The following is a 19,043-nucleotide window of genomic DNA, read 5'->3' on the forward strand; positions in this document are numbered from 1 at the left end:
AGATGATTGATCCTCATCCACCCCATAGGATATTGTATCTAAATGAACTATTCTTGCCAAATCTAATAACTCTTCCTGTTCTGTGTGATTATCCACCAATTCCTGTTTCTGTCCGTCTTCACTCATCATAACCTGTTGATCATATATCTGAGCCTTATAAGTATTATAACGAATCGCTAATGCGAAATGGTTCATTCGTCCACACTTTAAACATTGCTTTCCCCATGGAGGACACTCTCCTCTTTTATGATGCAATTTACAATAACTACACCGATTTGGTTATGTTTGGGATGACAAAGAACTGGAACTGGAATGTGACTCCTTCCCTTTGTTTGGTTTGGAGAACCTATTTCTGGAAGATTGCACCACATGTATGTTACTGTTAGAATAGTGCTTGTATAATCTCAATTGATGTTCCGTGCTTTCCATGTTCAACGCAATTTCAGTCGCTTTTTGAAAAGTTAATTCTTTAGTATTTAACAGCTTTCGGCGAATTGATTCATCTGCAATTCCAAAAACAAATTGGTCTCGCAAATTATCGTCAAGACAGCAGTTGAAATCGCAGTAAGATGATTGCCTTTTCAAGTCCAACACAAAATTAGTAAGTGTTTGATAAGCCTTCTGCTTCAGTGTGCGAAACAGATAACGTTCAGAAATTATATTTACTTTGGTGGCATAATACTTTTTCATCTCTTCCTTAATTTCAGAATATGATTTTTCGGAAGGAGAAATGGGCCAACATATATTACACAACTGATCATAAGCTTCAGCTCCCATTACGGTAAATAAGGTTGAAACTTTTCTTTCTTCAGGAATCTGCGACGCAATACACAAATGCTCAAATCTATCCAAATAAGTCTGTAACTTATCAGTTTCAGCATTTAAAATTGGGAAGTTTGGAATCGCTGCCATAATGTTACTTAGATCTTTGGTTAATCCTAAGTTCTCAAAACCTATCCTACCGACTGCGCCAATGTTAGTTTCTAAAATAATCGTAATATCACAAAAGATGTTACTACTACCAAGACAGCCTTCTACAATTTCAAAAAACTCAATATCTTATATATCCTTTTATTCTTAATCTTCACCGTATCATTCTTCTTATTCAATAACACCTAATCTTCCTTGAACTCACATTTATATTTCAAATCAATCTCTTAACAAATACTTCTTTATATCTCTATAATCTTAAAACATAATCCATCTTCAACCAAACTGTCATAAATCTATAACATCTAATCTTTATTTGCACAGGTTAACTCTCATTTACTTGGTAACCGCCAGCATCACATTTGTAAACACTTTCTGCCCAACAATATTGAAAATTGGTAGTGCGTTGATTTGTAAAAATAATCGAAAACATTTGATATTAGTTGAGAAAGAAAGTGAGTAATGAAAACTACAGTTCTTCGAATTTTATACCCACTGCTTTCTATTTATAATTGCACAAGCTGGTGTTAAATATATGGAGCGTCCAGAACATAAGGCGATCATGCCATAAAGTTGAGAGAAAATGGCCTTAAAATTGGTATTCTGAACTTAATTACATGGGCATTTTCAATTAGTACGGCATGCTTAATTATATAGAAAATTAGTTTTTCTTTCTTTTTTACGTTCGTCTAGTTTCCCTTGATTGGAGACTTTTAAATTTCATCCTATTTTCTACTGAAATGTGTAGGTAAGGCAACCAAGAAATAATTATATTTATAAATTTAAATGCATTTTAATTCGGAAGATGAGAAACACTTTACCATTGTATATCTTAAAGGTCAAATCCACGAATATTGTAATAGAGAGGTGCAATGAGCCATTGACGGTAGAAATTCAAACTCCAATAAGTGATAATTGCATAGTCTTGTTTTATTACAAGTGTGACCTCTTTAGTCAATGGAGAGAGGGACGTGGATCATGGGTCAGAGTTGATGACGATGGGTTTTGGTCTGTCGGAGTTGGTTGCAATGGTTCAGAGTAGTTCATAGTTGGTGGTAGGTCACAGTGGATCACGATGGATGATGGGTCAGAGTGGATCAATCGGTCATTTGGGTGTTGGGTGATAGTAGGTCATGGTGGGTCGTGGATCAAATTTTCATTGACCCACACCATCTCTGGTTAAAATTGTACTAAAGAGAAGAGGCACAGAAGATGTATGTAGGCTATTATGCTCAAATTTTGCACATAGATAGTACCCCACCAGAAAGCAATAAATCTGAAATGGTTCACGGTACAACCTCCTAGAACTCGAGATGTAGGGGTTTGTCTGATTGGCTAAATTAAGACCTCAATAATTTGTCCTTCAACAAGCAAGCTTTTTATGATCGTTTCCGTGGGGAAGTCAGAAGAACCCATGCCTAGTAATCGTAATATTGATAGCGTCCACCCCGGGGTATTTGTGTAGTGTTTTTTTGACTCACCTAAGTATAAACAAATCACAGATATAGGCAATTTAACATATTTTGGGAGAGTAATTTTGTGGTTCTTCGGCGTTTCATCGCGTCTCTGCCATTGACAGTAAAGTTTTCAAAATGAAACTGGTGCCACAGCTGATCGTCACTGCCGGACCACCAATTTTTGGCGAGAGGTCAATAGTTGACCATCTGTAGTCCACCGACGCTTACAGCTTAGAGTAATGAACGATGTCTTTGCCTTGTAGACTTCATGACTTTATAGTTATTATTATTATATTATTATTATTATTTGTAGTAATAGTAGTATAATTGATAATATAATAATTATATTGTCACGGTAGGACTACACACAGGATTTGACTCGTTTTGGTTCGACTCGACTCTAATCCGAGTCGAGTTGGAGGAAATTTTTCGCGCCGAGTCCTAGAGTAGACCTCAAAGTTTTCTGTTTCGAGTCAATCGAGTTTCAAAAAAAAGTCGCTTGTGCCCATTCCAACTAATGAGAGCTAATCGGAGTTAAGCGAAATCGAGAGTCACACTATTTCTCTAAGCGACCCCGAAAACTATGAATTCGACACTAATATCGATCATTTTTTATCATTCTTTTATATGTATCACCCTCCCATTCACCATAGGTAACACAACAGCACTCTTTTTCAGACTATAAGAAATGTTGTTAAAATTACTCTAGGCCAGTGGTTCTCAATGTAATTCCTATCGCGATCCCCTTTTATCACATCCTCTTGCCAGCGACCCTTTTATAATTTGTGTTTTATAATAAGCTTGTATGGGATTTTTAACATACCTATTTCTATAATAGTAGAATCAATTTCTTGTTTATAGTGAACAGAGCTGTGGCATGGAAAATCAGCGCTCGGGACGAGAGTATATGACGATGTCTCCGTACATATGAGTGAGGTCGACAGACTAACTGCGAAGCACCACCATGGTTGGTACGAACCACAATACAATTTTCAAAAGTAAACCCTGCATTTCCTTGATTGTGAGCACATTTTATTACTTTTCCCTTCTATTTTATACATGTTCACATGCACGTTTCCAACATGAGTAACACACTTCCTCCGAAATTTGTCCCCCTTTTTTCGGCGCCCGGCACTGACAGTGGATTCAGTAACTGTAATATCTATATTCTCAACGACGAAGGTGTTGGTTCAAGATGGATGTTAAACTCCTTCATTGAAGAGGTCATTAACGTATTTGATCTAAGCCCACAAATTCTTGACCAAATAATCGAATGTTCATGCGACAAGTCTTTGCAACTAGTTTTCTGTAACGAAGACTTGGACAAGTTCTGCCTGATGAGGAAAAAAGAATATCCTGGTCTGGTATCTGCTGCTTTAAAGTAATAATTCCATTTGCTATTTCGAACCTGTGCGAAAGTGGGTTTGTGTGTTTTATTTCATGGTAAACATTAAAACAAAGACAAGAAATCGCTTATCAGTTGAAAATGGCTTGATAATGTTCGTCACGAAGATTGAACCGGACATTGATGTAATAGTGAAATTACACCATGCTTAGGTATATCATTTGGTTTCAATTTTAATTGTATTCCAATGTGCAGGTTTTGTTCCTTGTGTAGGTATATTTGTGTATTTTTCTAACATTTCTATATACAAATATCAATAGTTTCATATCATACCCCTTTCATTTAAATTCATTTTTTATCAACTCAGCACCCTTTGAAAATGTTCAGTAGACTTATTTTTATTGTGCTTTACAGTAGGCCTATGTATAAAAATAAAAGTATTCCTATCAGAACAAAATTCAAAATAATATTTAAAAATAATTTCCGGTATTAGGTTATAACTATATTTATCTCTTCCGCTTATCTTCGCGACTCCCTTGGGGCCGCGACTCCCAGGTTGAGAAACCCTGCTCTAGGCATACATGAGTTATGTTGGAACATACATACATACTCGTTTGTATGTATAAGTACAGATAAAAGAGGACTGAGAGAGAGTGATTAAGGTATTACAGCTCTCAATCTCTTCACTTTACTTTTGTAAATTTCTTACGTGACAGTTTGGGGCTAGCTAGTTTTTTGTCTTGAACCACGATCCGATTTTCGATATGCTCTACCTAAATGCTGTAATGCGAATATTGAGAAGTTACCTGCGTATGAAAATAGCTGCAAATAAATATATTACATAACTTATTTATTGCTATTACACGATTTTCTTAATTTGTATTTAATATTCACATATAACATACCGACGTTCTCTCAATACCTTAATTGTTATATTTTAAAGAGGCAAGGGCACAAGAGATGCTGTTGGGTTATTAAGGGCGATCGGTGAAAGATTTATAGAAAAAGGGAAAGAGGTGTATGTTGTATTTATTGATCTAGAAAAGGCTTTTGAAAGCGTGAATTGGGAATTGTTGTTGGGAGTTCTAACAAAGATAGGGTTGGAATGGAAAGATAGAAGACTCATAAGAAACTTATACATGAACCAACAAGTAAGTGTTAGGATAGGGGAAGAATTGACGGAAGAGAGTGCAATTAAAAGGGAGTTCGACAAGGATGCTGCCTCTCGCCAAACACTATTTAATGTCTATCTAGAAGAGATAGTGAGAAAGAGCCTACATGATGGTGATGGCATTTCGGTAGTAGGTAGAATGATTAAATGCATAAGATTTGCAGACGATATGACGCTTCTTGAAGAATCTCAAAAGAAAATCAATAAAATGTTAGAAAAAATAAGAAAGGGTTTTGAAGAATATGGGTTGAAAATAAATGTTAGAAAGACAAAAGCCATGGTGATTGGAACGAAGGAGTCTGTGTCAAATATAAAAGTAGGAGGGGAGAAAATAGAACAAGCGAATAGTTTTCCATACCTCGGTAGTATTCTTAGTAATGACATGAAGTGCGAACATGAAATAAAAGCAAAGATAGGAATGGCGAAAGAAACCTTTAGGAGAAAGAAAAGTCTGTTTTGTGGGAACTTGAATAAAGAGTTGAGAAAAAGACTCATAAAATCCTTCGTGTGGAGTGTTGTACTGTATGGGGCGGAAACGTGGACATTACGTAAAGGTGACGAAAATCGACTGGAAGCCTTCGAAATGTGGGTGTGGAGAAGAATGAAAAAAATAGTTGGGTCGAGCGGAAAACGATGAGAGAGTGTTAGAAATGGTGGATGAGAAAAGAACACTTATAGATATTATTAGGAAGAGGAAGAGAAACTGGTTGGGAAATTGCCTAAGAAGAGATTGTATCATGGGGGACGTCCTAGAGGGTATGGTGGCGGGAAAGAGAGTGAGGGGGCGAAGGAGACTACAATTAATGGATTATATTAAAACAGAAAGATCATACACGAAGACGAAAAGTTTAGCGGAGGACCGTGGAGCTGCGGCAAGTGACCTGCTAATAAAGGCAGAATACCTATGATGATGATGATTCACATATAACATACGGACGTTCTGTCAATACCTCAGATGTTATATTTTAAAGATCAGTATTAATTATGTCGTGAAATGATATGAATATATATATAATATATATATATATATATATATACAACTGATGAATTGTAACTATTTTACATAATTTTCATGCATTGAGGAAAGTAGAATGTCATAAAAGAATCTCACCTGAACGGGTATCGAACTCACGATTTAAACGCTCGGAGTGTACCACTGAGCTAACATTACCGCTTTTCGGAATATGCTTCTGAAATATAACTGAGCTCATACGTAAATGCTCTTTTCCGTATGGAAATCACAATGACGAAACAAGAGTGTGAATACATAGTTTCGAAATATAGTATCATTACGTATTTCAATCAATGTTCTTTTTATCTACAATTAATACCATTTCAACATGTCTTATTATATTTAACAGAAGGAAAAACATATCTCTACATTTTTCCCCGATTGCTAAGGTTGACTTGGAGGTTAGAACCAGCAGCTTTAGTTTACTGTTTTCCGAAGATACTCCAAGTTGGACTTCGAAAGTGTTCGTCTCAAAACAGCTATCATCATATCGCTCAATCTGTTTTGTATATGGTATATGTTTTTATACGTATAAAGTCAGTATAACAATTTATTCTTTAACCTTCGATTAGTCGCGCCGCGGTCAAAAGCATCGCAGGGAAATTATTTTTGATCGTGTGTCCATTCTGTTTGTCGGACAGACTCCTCCGTCTAGCTAATCTTTCCCCTCACCTTCCCGAACATTCCCGCTCAATCACTCCGTTATCCGTTGTTTAGTTTAACTACTAGTGATTGTTTAGTGATTCTGCGGTGCTTTCCACCGCGCGCGACTAACCGTGTAATGTTTTTTCTCAGTGTTTCGCTCTGCACGAGAACTTTGCTTTGGAGATGTTTTAAGCTTTATAAACATAAATATTATTTTAATGGACGGAAGAGAGATCGACAGAGTTAACAAACTGATAGTAAGTGTGAATAAAGAGAAAATTAGAAATGAACTGCTTAAAACAACGGAGGGAAAAGTTAGGAATGGACTATTTGGATAAATCAGCCGAGATGATCTCGTGGAAGCTTTGTCTGAGGAAAATCATAACAAATATATATATATATATATATATATATATATATATATATATATATATATATATATATAATGAGACTGAGTGAACACGAAAGGTGAAGTGAGGAGTCTGCGAGCGAATCTGAGGATCTTAAACCCAGAAATGACCAGCGATTCCCCGAATATAGTCAGAGCAGGAGAGGACGAAATAAGCGACGACGAAGTGTAGAACAGTGTAAATTTGAAGATAACCTAAAATAATTCAATGTAGTGCTCTATAGGTGAAGTTTCAAAATTACAGGACAGTAAAATACTTCAATGTAAATTTGATTTGATTTCAATTTAGCGCCCTTTTCAGCATCAAGGCTATGTAAGGCGTGGATCTACTGCTTAACGTGGGATCCGAATCACATGAACTAACACCTGGAATCGAACCCGGAAGTCTCACGGCAAAGGTTTGTATGCTAACTGCTTAGCTACGGGTGAACTCTAATTGAATGTAAAATGCGCTGTGAAGCCTTGTTTTAGTGTTATCTTTATATAGTATATTTTTAACTAATTTACTATTGCATTACTAATTTTAGACGAACCGAAGAGTTGACAAAAACAAAAGATCGTCATCAAATTTAGAATTTTCAATAAAATCAGTGCGTAGCTATCTATCTAAAGGAATATGTAACGAAAAAAAATTTTGTTCCAAATAAGAAATATAAAAAGCAATACATGTCTAATTATAGGTTCCTCTAATAGTTATTACTATAAAACTTATTATAATAATAAAAATGTTATTTTCTCTTAATTAAAAAAAATACAAAATTAAGTTTCTAATCCAAGAAAAATGTTTAAAACGATATTTGGAACACATTATGTTCGTGCGGTCCTTTTGACCGCGCAAGACTACTTGCGTTACTTTTTCAGCGCGACTTCTCGAGGGTTAAACAGCTTTTCGTATGTATTAATATTCCTTTATAAAAACTGTTTTTAATATTATTATTACGGCGCACTATTTTCAGATTTCTTTTGCGAGTCGTTGACTAAGTCGTTCCGCACAATAGGCGTGTCGTGCAAGTAACCAATCACACGTCAGGTACTAGCTTTTACATGTTGCTTCCTGCACATAGCTCAGAAAATTGGTAACTATGGATAGATGTACAGCTGTAATTGCTTTATGGGAGTTGGAAGGCTATTCTGCAACTGCAGCTAGCAGGCGAGTAGGTGTCCTGGCCTCTACAGGAAGGCGATGGTTTCGGAAATATGGTGCTACAGGTCAGACTGGTAATTTACGATCTCCTGGTCGTCCGCTCAGTGTGTCAACCGAAGCCGAAGATGCGAGAATAGTAAACGAAGCCCGGTTAGACCAACTAAGGACGTCTAGACAGCTAAGGGAAGCTTCTCTCTTTCCTGGTAGTAAGCATACAGCTCTGCGAAAGCTTCGTCATGCTGGGTTACGTGGCTGTGTTCCTGCCGTGAAGGAAAAACTCTCAGACGACCACAAAATTTACCGTCTCGCGTTTGCACAGGCGAATGTGGGTCGGAATTGGGAAAACGTAGTTTTCTCAGATGAATCCATATTCACAACTTCAAATGAGGGACGCCTTTTTGTGTATCGTCAGTGAAGCACCCGATATGACCCTGGATATATGGCTGCTTGCAATTGCAGTGGCCATGTATCTATTTCATGTTGGGGATGGGTTTCCAGTCGCGGAGCAGGATAGCTTCACAGAATTGAAGGACATCTGGACAGTGTTCAGTACTTAGACTTTATGAGTAATATCATGGTGCCATCTGTACTAGTATTTCAGCCTGATGGTGTAATTCAGTTCCAGCAAGACCAGTTGTCAATACATACTTCCCGTGTGGTTCAGGAATGGTTCGCAGGGCAGCCTGAGATTGATTTAATTGACTGGCCGCCTCGTGGAGCAGACCTCATTCCCATAGAAAATATGTGGGCAGAAGTGAAGCGTACTCTAAGGGACAGTTGGCCTGAGGCAGATCCACCAAGAACTCAGGATGACCTGTGGCATCTTGTTTCCGGATCATGGCTGGAGGTAGGGGAAAGAGATATATTTGTCACACATTTAATAGATTCCATGCCCAGAAGAATGGAGCTTGTAGTAAATTCAGAAGGGCCTTGGACACAATATTAATGTCCTCGCCTTAACTCCCGAAAACAGCCTTTTTAGGACTACCTAAACGCTTCTGAAAATATTTCTAGAAGTAAACCTCTCCTTGTATCCGATTTCAGTGCAATTCTACTAAGAAAAAAAACGATAAATCACTGCAGCCTTTGAACTCAAGACCTCTTCATTACCAAGCCCGTACTCTACCAGTGAGCTAACATGAACACGCAACCCAAACACAGTTTTCAATTTCTGGTATTCGATGACAATGATGCTCATATACTTTGCAAATGGTGTATTCAACTTGGGATATTCCGCAACATACACACATACCTAAACAAAGCGAGAGAAAGAGAGAGAGAGACAGAGAGGGAGAGAGAGATGAATATACAAAAGCATATTCAACGTATTCGAATGAGACTCTAAGTAACGACATTCCATTCTAATGAGAATTTGTGTTTCTTCCCGTGACGTTAAGGGGATCGGGAAAAACCATGTGTCTTCAAGCAGGATCCGACTTTGGATGCTCTGTTTTTTTACACTTTCTATTTCCGTAGGAATATACTGTATTTCACGAATGTAAAAACATGCTGTAATGACAATATTGAGAAGTTACATTTGTATGACAAATAGCTGCAAATGAATACACTACATAATTTATTTATTGCTATTGAACGATTTTCCTAACTTGTATTTAACATTCTCATATATAATACCGACCTACTGTGAACACCTACCTATCTCAGATGTTATACTTTAAACATAATAATTTCTATATTCTGCAATGATTATGTGATATATATATAACTGAGGTATTTTAATGTAATTATTTTATATAATTTTTCATGCATTGCGGAAAATACAATGTCAAAAAAAATCACTGACCCCGATGGGAATCGAACCCGTAACTTTAAGATTTGAAATCCGGCACCTTACCAGTGAGCTAACACAAGGATTTACGGAAACATGCTTCTAGCGAAACATGTATAATGTTTCTCAAGATAATTATGACATTCATATCCAGTACAAACGCTGTTTTTGTTCTACTTTGACTTTTATTTTAGTACTCAGGCGATAATTATGTTCTACGTCTTAACTTTGAGCATTCTTTTAATATGGAAATCTTCTTTAACGTATCTAAATGTTCCATTATGTATGGAGAGCTAAATGACAAACAAGAATGTGCTGACATTAATACAAGGTTTTGAAATATTGTATCATTAAGTATTTCAATCAATGTTGCTTTTTTTCTATACTTGGTAACAAGTCTTATTATATTTAAAATAAGAGAAACACATCTGCAAAGTTTTTCCCGATTGCAAACACTGGCTTGTAGGATCTAACCAGGTTTACTTTTTTCCGAAGATACCGGAAGCTGGACTTAGAAAATTTTTGCCTCAAAACACCAATAAAGAATGCGCTCAACCTTTTTGAGACAAGGTGTAGAAAATGAAATAGGACACTTTATGGCAAAAAAGGTATAGAAAACTGAACTACTTAAATTGGTTCTTCTTTGCTTTTCTTCGAATGGGTACAAAAACTTATACTACTCAAGTTACCTTGAGTTCTTTTTAATGGCACAGAAAGGAATAAAATGCTGAGCTCGTTAAAACAAACCTTCTTTGTTTTTCTTTTGATTGGAACAAAAATAAAATAAACCACTAAAATTTGTCCCCTCTATTATTTGAATAGCACAAAAAGGTATAAAATGCTGAGCTAGTTAAAATGACCCTTCTTTGATTTTCTTCTGATTGGTATAAAAATAAAATAGATTATTCAAATTTATTCTTTCGTTTATTTTGGTAGTCCAAAATTGTACAGAAATATTGAACTAGTTAAAATGGGCATTCTCCACTTTTTTCTGGTTCGTCCAACGCTAAATACCACATCCAAATTTATTTGAGTATTACAAAATGATAGGAAATTCTGAAATAGTTAGAAAATCGTTCTTCTTCCATTTGGTTCTTCTTGCTAAAAATTGAAAAGCTCACTCAAAAGTTATCCCTTCGTTTGTTTAAATAGTACAAAATGGTCTTTTTCGTTTTTTGGTTAGTTTAAATACTGTATCCCAATTAATTTTTTTCGTTTATTTGAATAACCCAAAAAGGTTCAGAAATTCTGAGGTAGGAAAAATGGTGTTTTTAATTTTTCTCGTTAATACAAAAGTTAACAAGGCACTAAAATGTATTACTTATTCACTCTTTTCTGCTTGGCACAAAATTTTTCCGTTGCTCCGTTTACGAATTATTCGCGTTTTAATATTTGATCTTTGACATCGATGATAACTAGTTTTGGGACATGTAGTAGTTGATGACCTATTACTAAATATGGAAACTGCACCTCGATATGTGGATGCATTTACGAGCTATTCTGGTTTTGACCACGATGCTCAGTAATTTTGGGACATGCAGTAATTGACGAATGTTACGTTACACAGGGTTGATGAATGGGGACGAGTACACCTCTCGTATTACATAGGAGTGCTGTTAAAATAGGTTTTCGTAGTCTCTTTGTAATTTCTGCTATGTTAAAATGTGAGTTGAGAAAAGTGCTCATAAAAGGGGACGAGTACACCCCTATTTGAGGGTGGTCGACAGTAAAATAAGAGTGGAAAAGTGACTCATAAAAGGGAGTGAATCTTACGTATTCTCCGCTATGCTCGTAGTCTCAGTGTAATTTCTGCTATGTTAAAATAGGAGTTGGAAAATAAGCCATACTCTTTTATTAGTGGAACGAATACAGCCCTACTATGTTAAATAGTTGAGTATTCGTAATCTTATGTACAGCGTCTTTGCTATGTGTATAGGTATTCATTGTCTGCTATGTTTATAGGGGATGAAAAAATCCTCTTAAATGGGAATGAACCTTATGTATTCTCTGCTGTGCTATGTGTTCGTAGTCTCAGTGTAATTTCTGCTCTTTTACTAGTGAAACGAATACCGCCCTACTATGTTAAATTGTTGTGTGTTCGTATATATAGGTATTCATAGTCTGCTATGTTTATAGGGGTTGAAAAAATGCTCACAAAAGGGAATGAATACACCCCTGCGATGTTTCGAATATTCTGCTCTGCTATGTGTCGTTGGGCGGCTCAGGGTGTTACGTACTCTTATGTATTATCGGCTCTGCTATGTTTTCGTAGTCTCTGCTATGGTAAAATGTTCAAATAGGGGTTGAAACGAATACATCCCTGCTATGTTACGTAGTATCTGTTCTGTTATGTGTTCCGTATTCTCTCCTGTGGTAAAAAAAGGGGTGGAAAAAGTGATCGTAAATGGGAACGAGGTCACCCCTAGAAAATGCTCATACTCCTAAAATGGAGGACGTAAAAGACCATGGCTTTACGGTTCAGGGTGTTCGTAGTCTTTTTTGTAATTTCTGCTATCCCTGCTATGTTACGTAGTCTTATGTGTTATCTGCTATGTTCAAAGGGCCAAGTATGCGTGGCCGGGTGTGGGGCCAAGTGGGCGTGGCCGGCTTCGGGGACAAAGTGGGCGTGGTCAAGTGGGTGGTGTCACGTGACCGGCTCCAGCCAATCAGCGTGAAGTGGCCGTGGCCTGTTTGCGCATGGGCAGTAGGAAGAACACACCCCCAAGTGTCCCGTCTCTACTATTTCTCATAGAACAGCAAAGTTTCAGGGACAGTATGCTAGGAAAACTTGTGGTTCTCCGTTAATCGCAGGGTGGCATGAATCATAGAAAATCGTTCTCAAAACTAATGAAGCTACCACTTATTCCGAGTGATGTAGTTATAATGAAATGTATAGATGCTTTTTACTTTATAATTTGTGGCAGGATTATCCGTAGCAACAACGTATGTATTCAGCCGCAATTGCACTTAGGTATTTTGTATGTTTGAGGTAGATAAGTAGACAATGTTGAAGACAAGCAAAGCATATGTTCCTCATCACAGTAAAGAAATAACCAAATCTAGTAAACGAATTTTTTTAAAAAATGAAATTAGCAAATTACTGCATATACATGAAGGAAAACTTTATGCTGTTCAAATTCAAGTGTAAACTATTTAACCATATACGTTGTCAAAACAACATATTACTTTGAGATTAAAATGTTTGAACTATTTTGTTTAATATTTCCTCAAAGTATTTAGAATTTAAAAATCTATATGAACTATATTGATAAATTATTTTAACTAGGTATATGTTTTAGTTTAATTACAAAGGTAAAATTGCGTCATAATAATATAGTTTTAGTTGGGGTATAAATCATAACATGATGTTTAAAAGTGTTATATAACAAGATTGTTAATGACAATGGTATTATTTATGTGTGAAATGGATGCATTGTTCTATTGATAAATGTCTGATATTAATGATAATAATAATAATAATAATAATAATCTAACCAAAATTAGCAATGTAGCTATATAATTTTAATATTAACGTGAATAATGAAATCATTAATTTCGTATTAGAAGAGCCACTGGAGAATGCAAACAACGTTGAGTAAAATATTACTTTCAATATATATTGATTGAAAGTTTAGTATGTCGATTAATTTTAAAAACCCAAGGAGGTCGATAGGCATAGTTACGTCAATATTTTTAATGTTCTCTGTGATCTAAACAGAGGGTACAAGTCACCGGATTTTTTACAGCCCATATTGCTTCAAAATATGTAAGTTGTAAATTTAATTAAATTATGATGTCAATGTACTACATATTGCAAGAAATATCCACTGAGATGAAATAGATACTATTATTATAATTTTCGGTTATCTAGCGAGTGCAAGATGTGTCAGGATACTTTTGACTCGAACAGTGATTAAAATACATAAATTGAACATTGTTTTAAGTCAATAACTCGAGTGCACATTACTCATAAAATGCATTAAGATACTAAAGAGACAATTGCTATTACTTTATTTTGACTAAGTCGGGGATCAAGAAACCTTAGTTAATTTTACATGCATACTATTATACAATATAAAGGATAAAAACTAACTTACCTAAAATCTATTGACCGGATATTGAAAAGTAGAACGATAGAGGTATTTGCGAAACTGTTGATGTAACTTTCTTTTGATCTAGTCAGCGAGCCAAAAGTCTTCGAGAGTTTTAAACCAAATACAGCTTAAGATATCATCATAATATTCATCTCAATAGGTGTTCAACAGAGATTCTTCCGTACTTTAACATCTTATAATCTCAAAAAACATAGCCTACGTCCTCTTTTTCTTCTCTGGCACCATACTCTCTACGTCGTCCATAATAGTAGAGCTTCTTTGTACCAAATATCCTACCTACTTTTCATCCAATTCTGCATAAAATCTAATGTTGTTATTTTCTCCCTTTCTCATTAATATTCCGCTGGATTAATCGAATTAACTCTATCCTTCTTCAAACTCAGATTTCGAAAGCATCCAATCGTTTTTATTAACATACGTTTACTGCCCATGAATCTGCTAAATGCAATATAATACTCCACACGCAATATTATGAGTCCTTTTTTCTGAAGTCTTAATCCAAATTTAAACTAAATAAATCTCTTTTCCTCTGAAAGGCCTTTCTCCCGTACAAATTGTTGCTTTTATATATCGTTTCCACTGGAATCTCCACTATTAAAACTACCTAGCTGTCGATAACTAATCAAACTGTTTTGTTTGCTTCCATCATACTACTATTTTGACAACGATCACGTCTTTCCAGTAGGCTTGGCATCTCCCTTCTTAACATGTATCTTCATTCCATATTCTTCACATCCTTTCATCAAGTTTTTTAAAACATCGTTTTTATTTTGTGGTCAGATTCTCCAACAAGCGTCATAATATCTGGAAACTATACACTCTTAACACTTCTACGTTGTAAAAGAGTGCGCTCTTCGATATAAAGGTTCCTTTTTACTATTTATTCTAATTAAATATGAAATAATGTCGAGGAAAAACACATTACAGTCGAACTCTTCTTCCAATTAGACTCTCCTCTCTCAGTTTTTGCTCTATTTTATCATTTACTTGTTGGTTTATATATACATATCTTATGGGTCTCCTATTATCATATTCCAACCCAATATTCCTTATAATTCCCAAAAGGAATCCTAATTCAAGCGGTCAAAAGCGTTTTCTAGATCAATAAATACAGCATGCTCTATTTCATTTTACATAAACCTTACATTGACTGCTACCAACAATCCAATTATATATATTCTCCGTTTACTTTCTCTTAACCCGAACTCTACGTCTTGGGCCTTTTTATTAGTTCTTCCTAGAATCCTCTGTTGAGAATACGAAACAAATGTTTTGCTCGCATGCAATATGTGAAAAATAATTCGGAATCTTCACCTCTCGCTTGTGTCGATTTACTAGCTATCAGTATCATGATCGTATTCAATACTTTTCTGGTCGCACTTCTGTTTAATTGGAGGATCGGAACAATTCTATCTTGCTCTAATCTCACATACTTTTAATGAATTTTGTTTGTATTTTAATTTATCCTCTTAGTTTTCCATTCTTAATATTGAGTGGTGGTTTTTCATACTCACGGGAAGAATACAGAAAAGTTTATCATCTTGTACTTCATTTTATACTTCAACATTCACTCCACACGGTTAAATCCTACTCTCATATAAGCCCTCAGCGTTCTGTTTCCATCTTCCTAAGGATTCATTTTCTCACTGATTTAGTTCCCATTCAGTTTTGTTTTCCACTGATTTCGTATACCTCTTGTTTCCATCGAAGATCCATTTATTTCACCTCCGTATACATTTCGTCATATTTCTCAACGTTCTTCTAATTATTATATTATCTGATATCTTTTTTTGTGAAAGTCTGCCCTCCTTCTTTAGTTGATTTTCCGAATTCGTTGTATAGTTTCATGTGAATTATTCTGCTCTCTTCTGGATCAAAATGTACCACTCATATCTCTCCTCTATTCCCTGCAACATCTGTTATGTATCTCGCAGTTCCTTAGTCGTTTTATATTCGCTGTAACCTAATATTACTTCTGTAGCCTGCTGAATGGAACGTTTAGTACGGTCCCACCGTCTCATGCTATATGTACTGAGTGTTGAATTCAGGCACATTCAAAAGGGGGCCTGACCCGCCCTACAACACATATGCCCTCCCCAACAATATCTATAATTACACACGCATTGAAATATTGGTTTTGTTTTGTTTATTTTTACGGAAGTTGAAGTTAAATGAAAATTTGGAAATTAGATACTGACGCATACGAACGCTTTACAACGTTAGTTAGGAAAAAGTGGCAATATATTGCTTATTACAACCGACCAGACAATAATACGTCGTGATTTTTGTTGCGAAATATTCATGTTGTTCTATTGCAATCTTGCACTGATCTCCTCCCTTAAATATTTATTGACCGCTCTTGTACAAAAGTCTGAATTCAAGACTGTCTGTTTAGCTTCTCTGATTATTTTTCCGCATTTTTCTCAAGGAAAACATTTCTTACTTCTTAGTTTTTTTTAACTTTTCAGTGTTCAATATCTTGCTGCTGACATTTCCTATGCGTAAAGGTTTTACGTTTCACATGTACTTTGGGAAGCACAATGTTAGGATCAGAGAAATATAGGATTCGGGAAGAGTTTCCGCGCTCCTGAGACTATTTCAATACCTGTTCTGAGCCATAATATAGCGTACTTCATATCCTGGGTCCTATATTGAGGATTACCGTATACGTATATCTTCTTTTTATGTGCTTGCGCAAGAGTTATCAATTACTACTGAATTATCTCAACATAATTTACCAATCATTCTCAATATTTACTTCTTTAGCCTTAACAATATTTACTTACAATATTATATTCATCCCACAACTCCATTAAATTTCTCATTAAAATTATGATTTCTTCTATTATCAGATATTTTTTCTAGTTCTTCAGTTATATGCCGTACAATGTCGTCAGTGTTTATCCCTTTATCGCCACTAGATACGTCTCCTACGCTTCAAGTCTCAAATCAAGTACTCGTGCTATCACTATATTCTCTTTTAAATGCTTATCAAGAATGTTTTTTCCAAACTTCCCATACATTGCAAACCCTTCGCTGTTGACCTCCGCACTATGTTCTCACCTAACTTTACAAACTACTACGAAGTATAAAGTATTTCGTTACGTTTTTCTTCAATATTCCCTGACTGTATCATGCAACATACATTCCATATTTCTATCATAAATTTGTGCTCTTGTTTGACTTCTTTTTTCATGTTCCCTTCCTGCGGTCAGTAAACCAAATAACAATGAATTGATTGTTTCGAGTTTCCTTCCTCCCCTCAGTATCTTAGACATTAAAGTCGCTTTTGGCAATTCATACTGTTTTAGAGTAAATAGACTGTAAAATAAGAATATGTATCGGCTTGACATTGGAAGCGACATCGACTAAGACAGTTGCGAGACTCATATCCAGGTAAGATTTACACACCATTTTGTTTTTATATTTATACACTTATTGTTACTTAATTATATCAGTGGACTACGCACGCCAAAATACAACAATTAAAGCAGTTGTGACACCATTGTTATAACTTTTACTTGAGATAACCTGAAAGATAAAAATCTCCCTTAACTGTTTATCTTCTTACAGTAAGTTAAAATATGTGGGTTTAAAATTCTTATATGTCTTATACATCAACTGTGCCTTATATTTTATTATTCCTAGTATTCAATTCAAAAATTTGTAAGATAATTTGTTTCATGCTTAAATTAATGTTTCCAGTGCAATAGAAGATTTCGCACCAGGTACCTATTCTCATCAAATATACAATGTAAAACTTGGAAGAACGGAAAGAAGAATGAGAGTAATACGAGGACTTGCGGAAATAACAGGTTATTGTATACATTCTATTTATCATTATTTGTAATGTTGCTAGTAGATCTTGAAAAGCCACTATTCTTTTCACTATTTGAAACAATAGTAACTTAAAGCTACGTAATTTCCTCTACATGAATATTTGAACATTCACCCTATTTTCAAGTGAAAGAATCATATGTTATACTTATGAATGCAAGTAATGCACATTCCACATATATATATTATATGTGTGTGTATGTGTCTGTGTGTGTATGCGTATGTGTCTGTATGTGTGCATGTAATGTTTTATCCTATTAACAATATCCTATTTTGCCCATTTTCCACCCCTTCTTGCAATCCTCTTAACGTATTAACATAAAACAGTTTTATATTTTCTTTATTTGAAACAATATACAACAAATCCTGATATTTATTATATTATATTGATTCAACCATGTATCATAATGTAAGAAAAAGTGCTCAAATTACATGCATAACATTATGTACATTTAAACCTTTTCGGCTTAGACAAATTATACTTTGTATATAACTTCTTCATGTTTAATAACAGGACGTACGTAGCAGTGGTGTTTGAACTTCATGTTGAAAAGAGACAATGGGCGCAACTTGTAACGAATTTTATTCGGTATAACGGTATAATTAGGGATATTACTCCTCCAAGACTATTCAAAATTTTTGGAGATTTATGATGCAGAATTGCCACATTGCCCAATTTAGGTTTTTAATATTTGTTGTTTATTATTGATAATTAAATGAGTTAGATATAATTCTTTTGTCGGAAATTTAGTATTTCATAATCCTGGCAACTTAGGAAGATGAAACATGATAAATAAATATATTGTCCTGAAAAACATTCATTTTACAGCGTCTTTGAACTTCACATTCTAAACACATCCACACACACACACAAACATATATATATATAAAATGATTCAAAATAAGTGTTACAAGCCAATATCAAGTGAACTATGCGTCAAATTAGAAATATGTTGAGTTAATATACAATACAGATAGGTCCCGAAAAATTTGTCAAACATGATTTCCTGATTTTGTACTAATCTTTTGGTATTTCACGATCTATCAAAGAAGATATCACTCGTCCTATGTTGCAATTTAAAATTAAGCATACACACCCCTCCCTACAAAATGAGGGACGGGGTAATCTAGTGTTTAACCCATATAATAGGCCGTCTGTATTGTACATTGACCCATAACACTTCTCTTA

At 35.2% G+C, this 19,043-nt stretch overlaps 1 protein-coding gene across 1 annotated transcript; it reads right to left on the reverse strand.

Moving 5' to 3' along the window:
* Positions 1 to 279: 279 nt before the first annotated feature.
* LOC145682061 (uncharacterized) lies at positions 280 to 912 on the reverse strand. Its single transcript, XM_081753659.1, has one exon. It carries the CDS (start codon positions 910 to 912, stop codon positions 280 to 282), a length of 633 nt encoding a protein of 210 aa, XP_081609785.1.
* Between the last annotated feature and the right edge of the window lie 18,131 nt (positions 913 to 19,043).

The sequence above is a fragment of the Thermobia domestica genome, chromosome 1, assembly GCF_964235325.1.
Source record: "Thermobia domestica chromosome 1, izTheDome1.hap1.1, whole genome shotgun sequence".
NCBI classification, from domain to species: Eukaryota; Metazoa; Arthropoda; class Insecta; order Zygentoma; family Lepismatidae; genus Thermobia; species Thermobia domestica.

Coding starts and splice junctions, on each gene's coding strand:
- LOC145682061 (XM_081753659.1), bottom strand. CDS start 912: ATGGCAGCGATTCCAAACTTCCCAATTTTAAATGCTGAAACTGATAAG.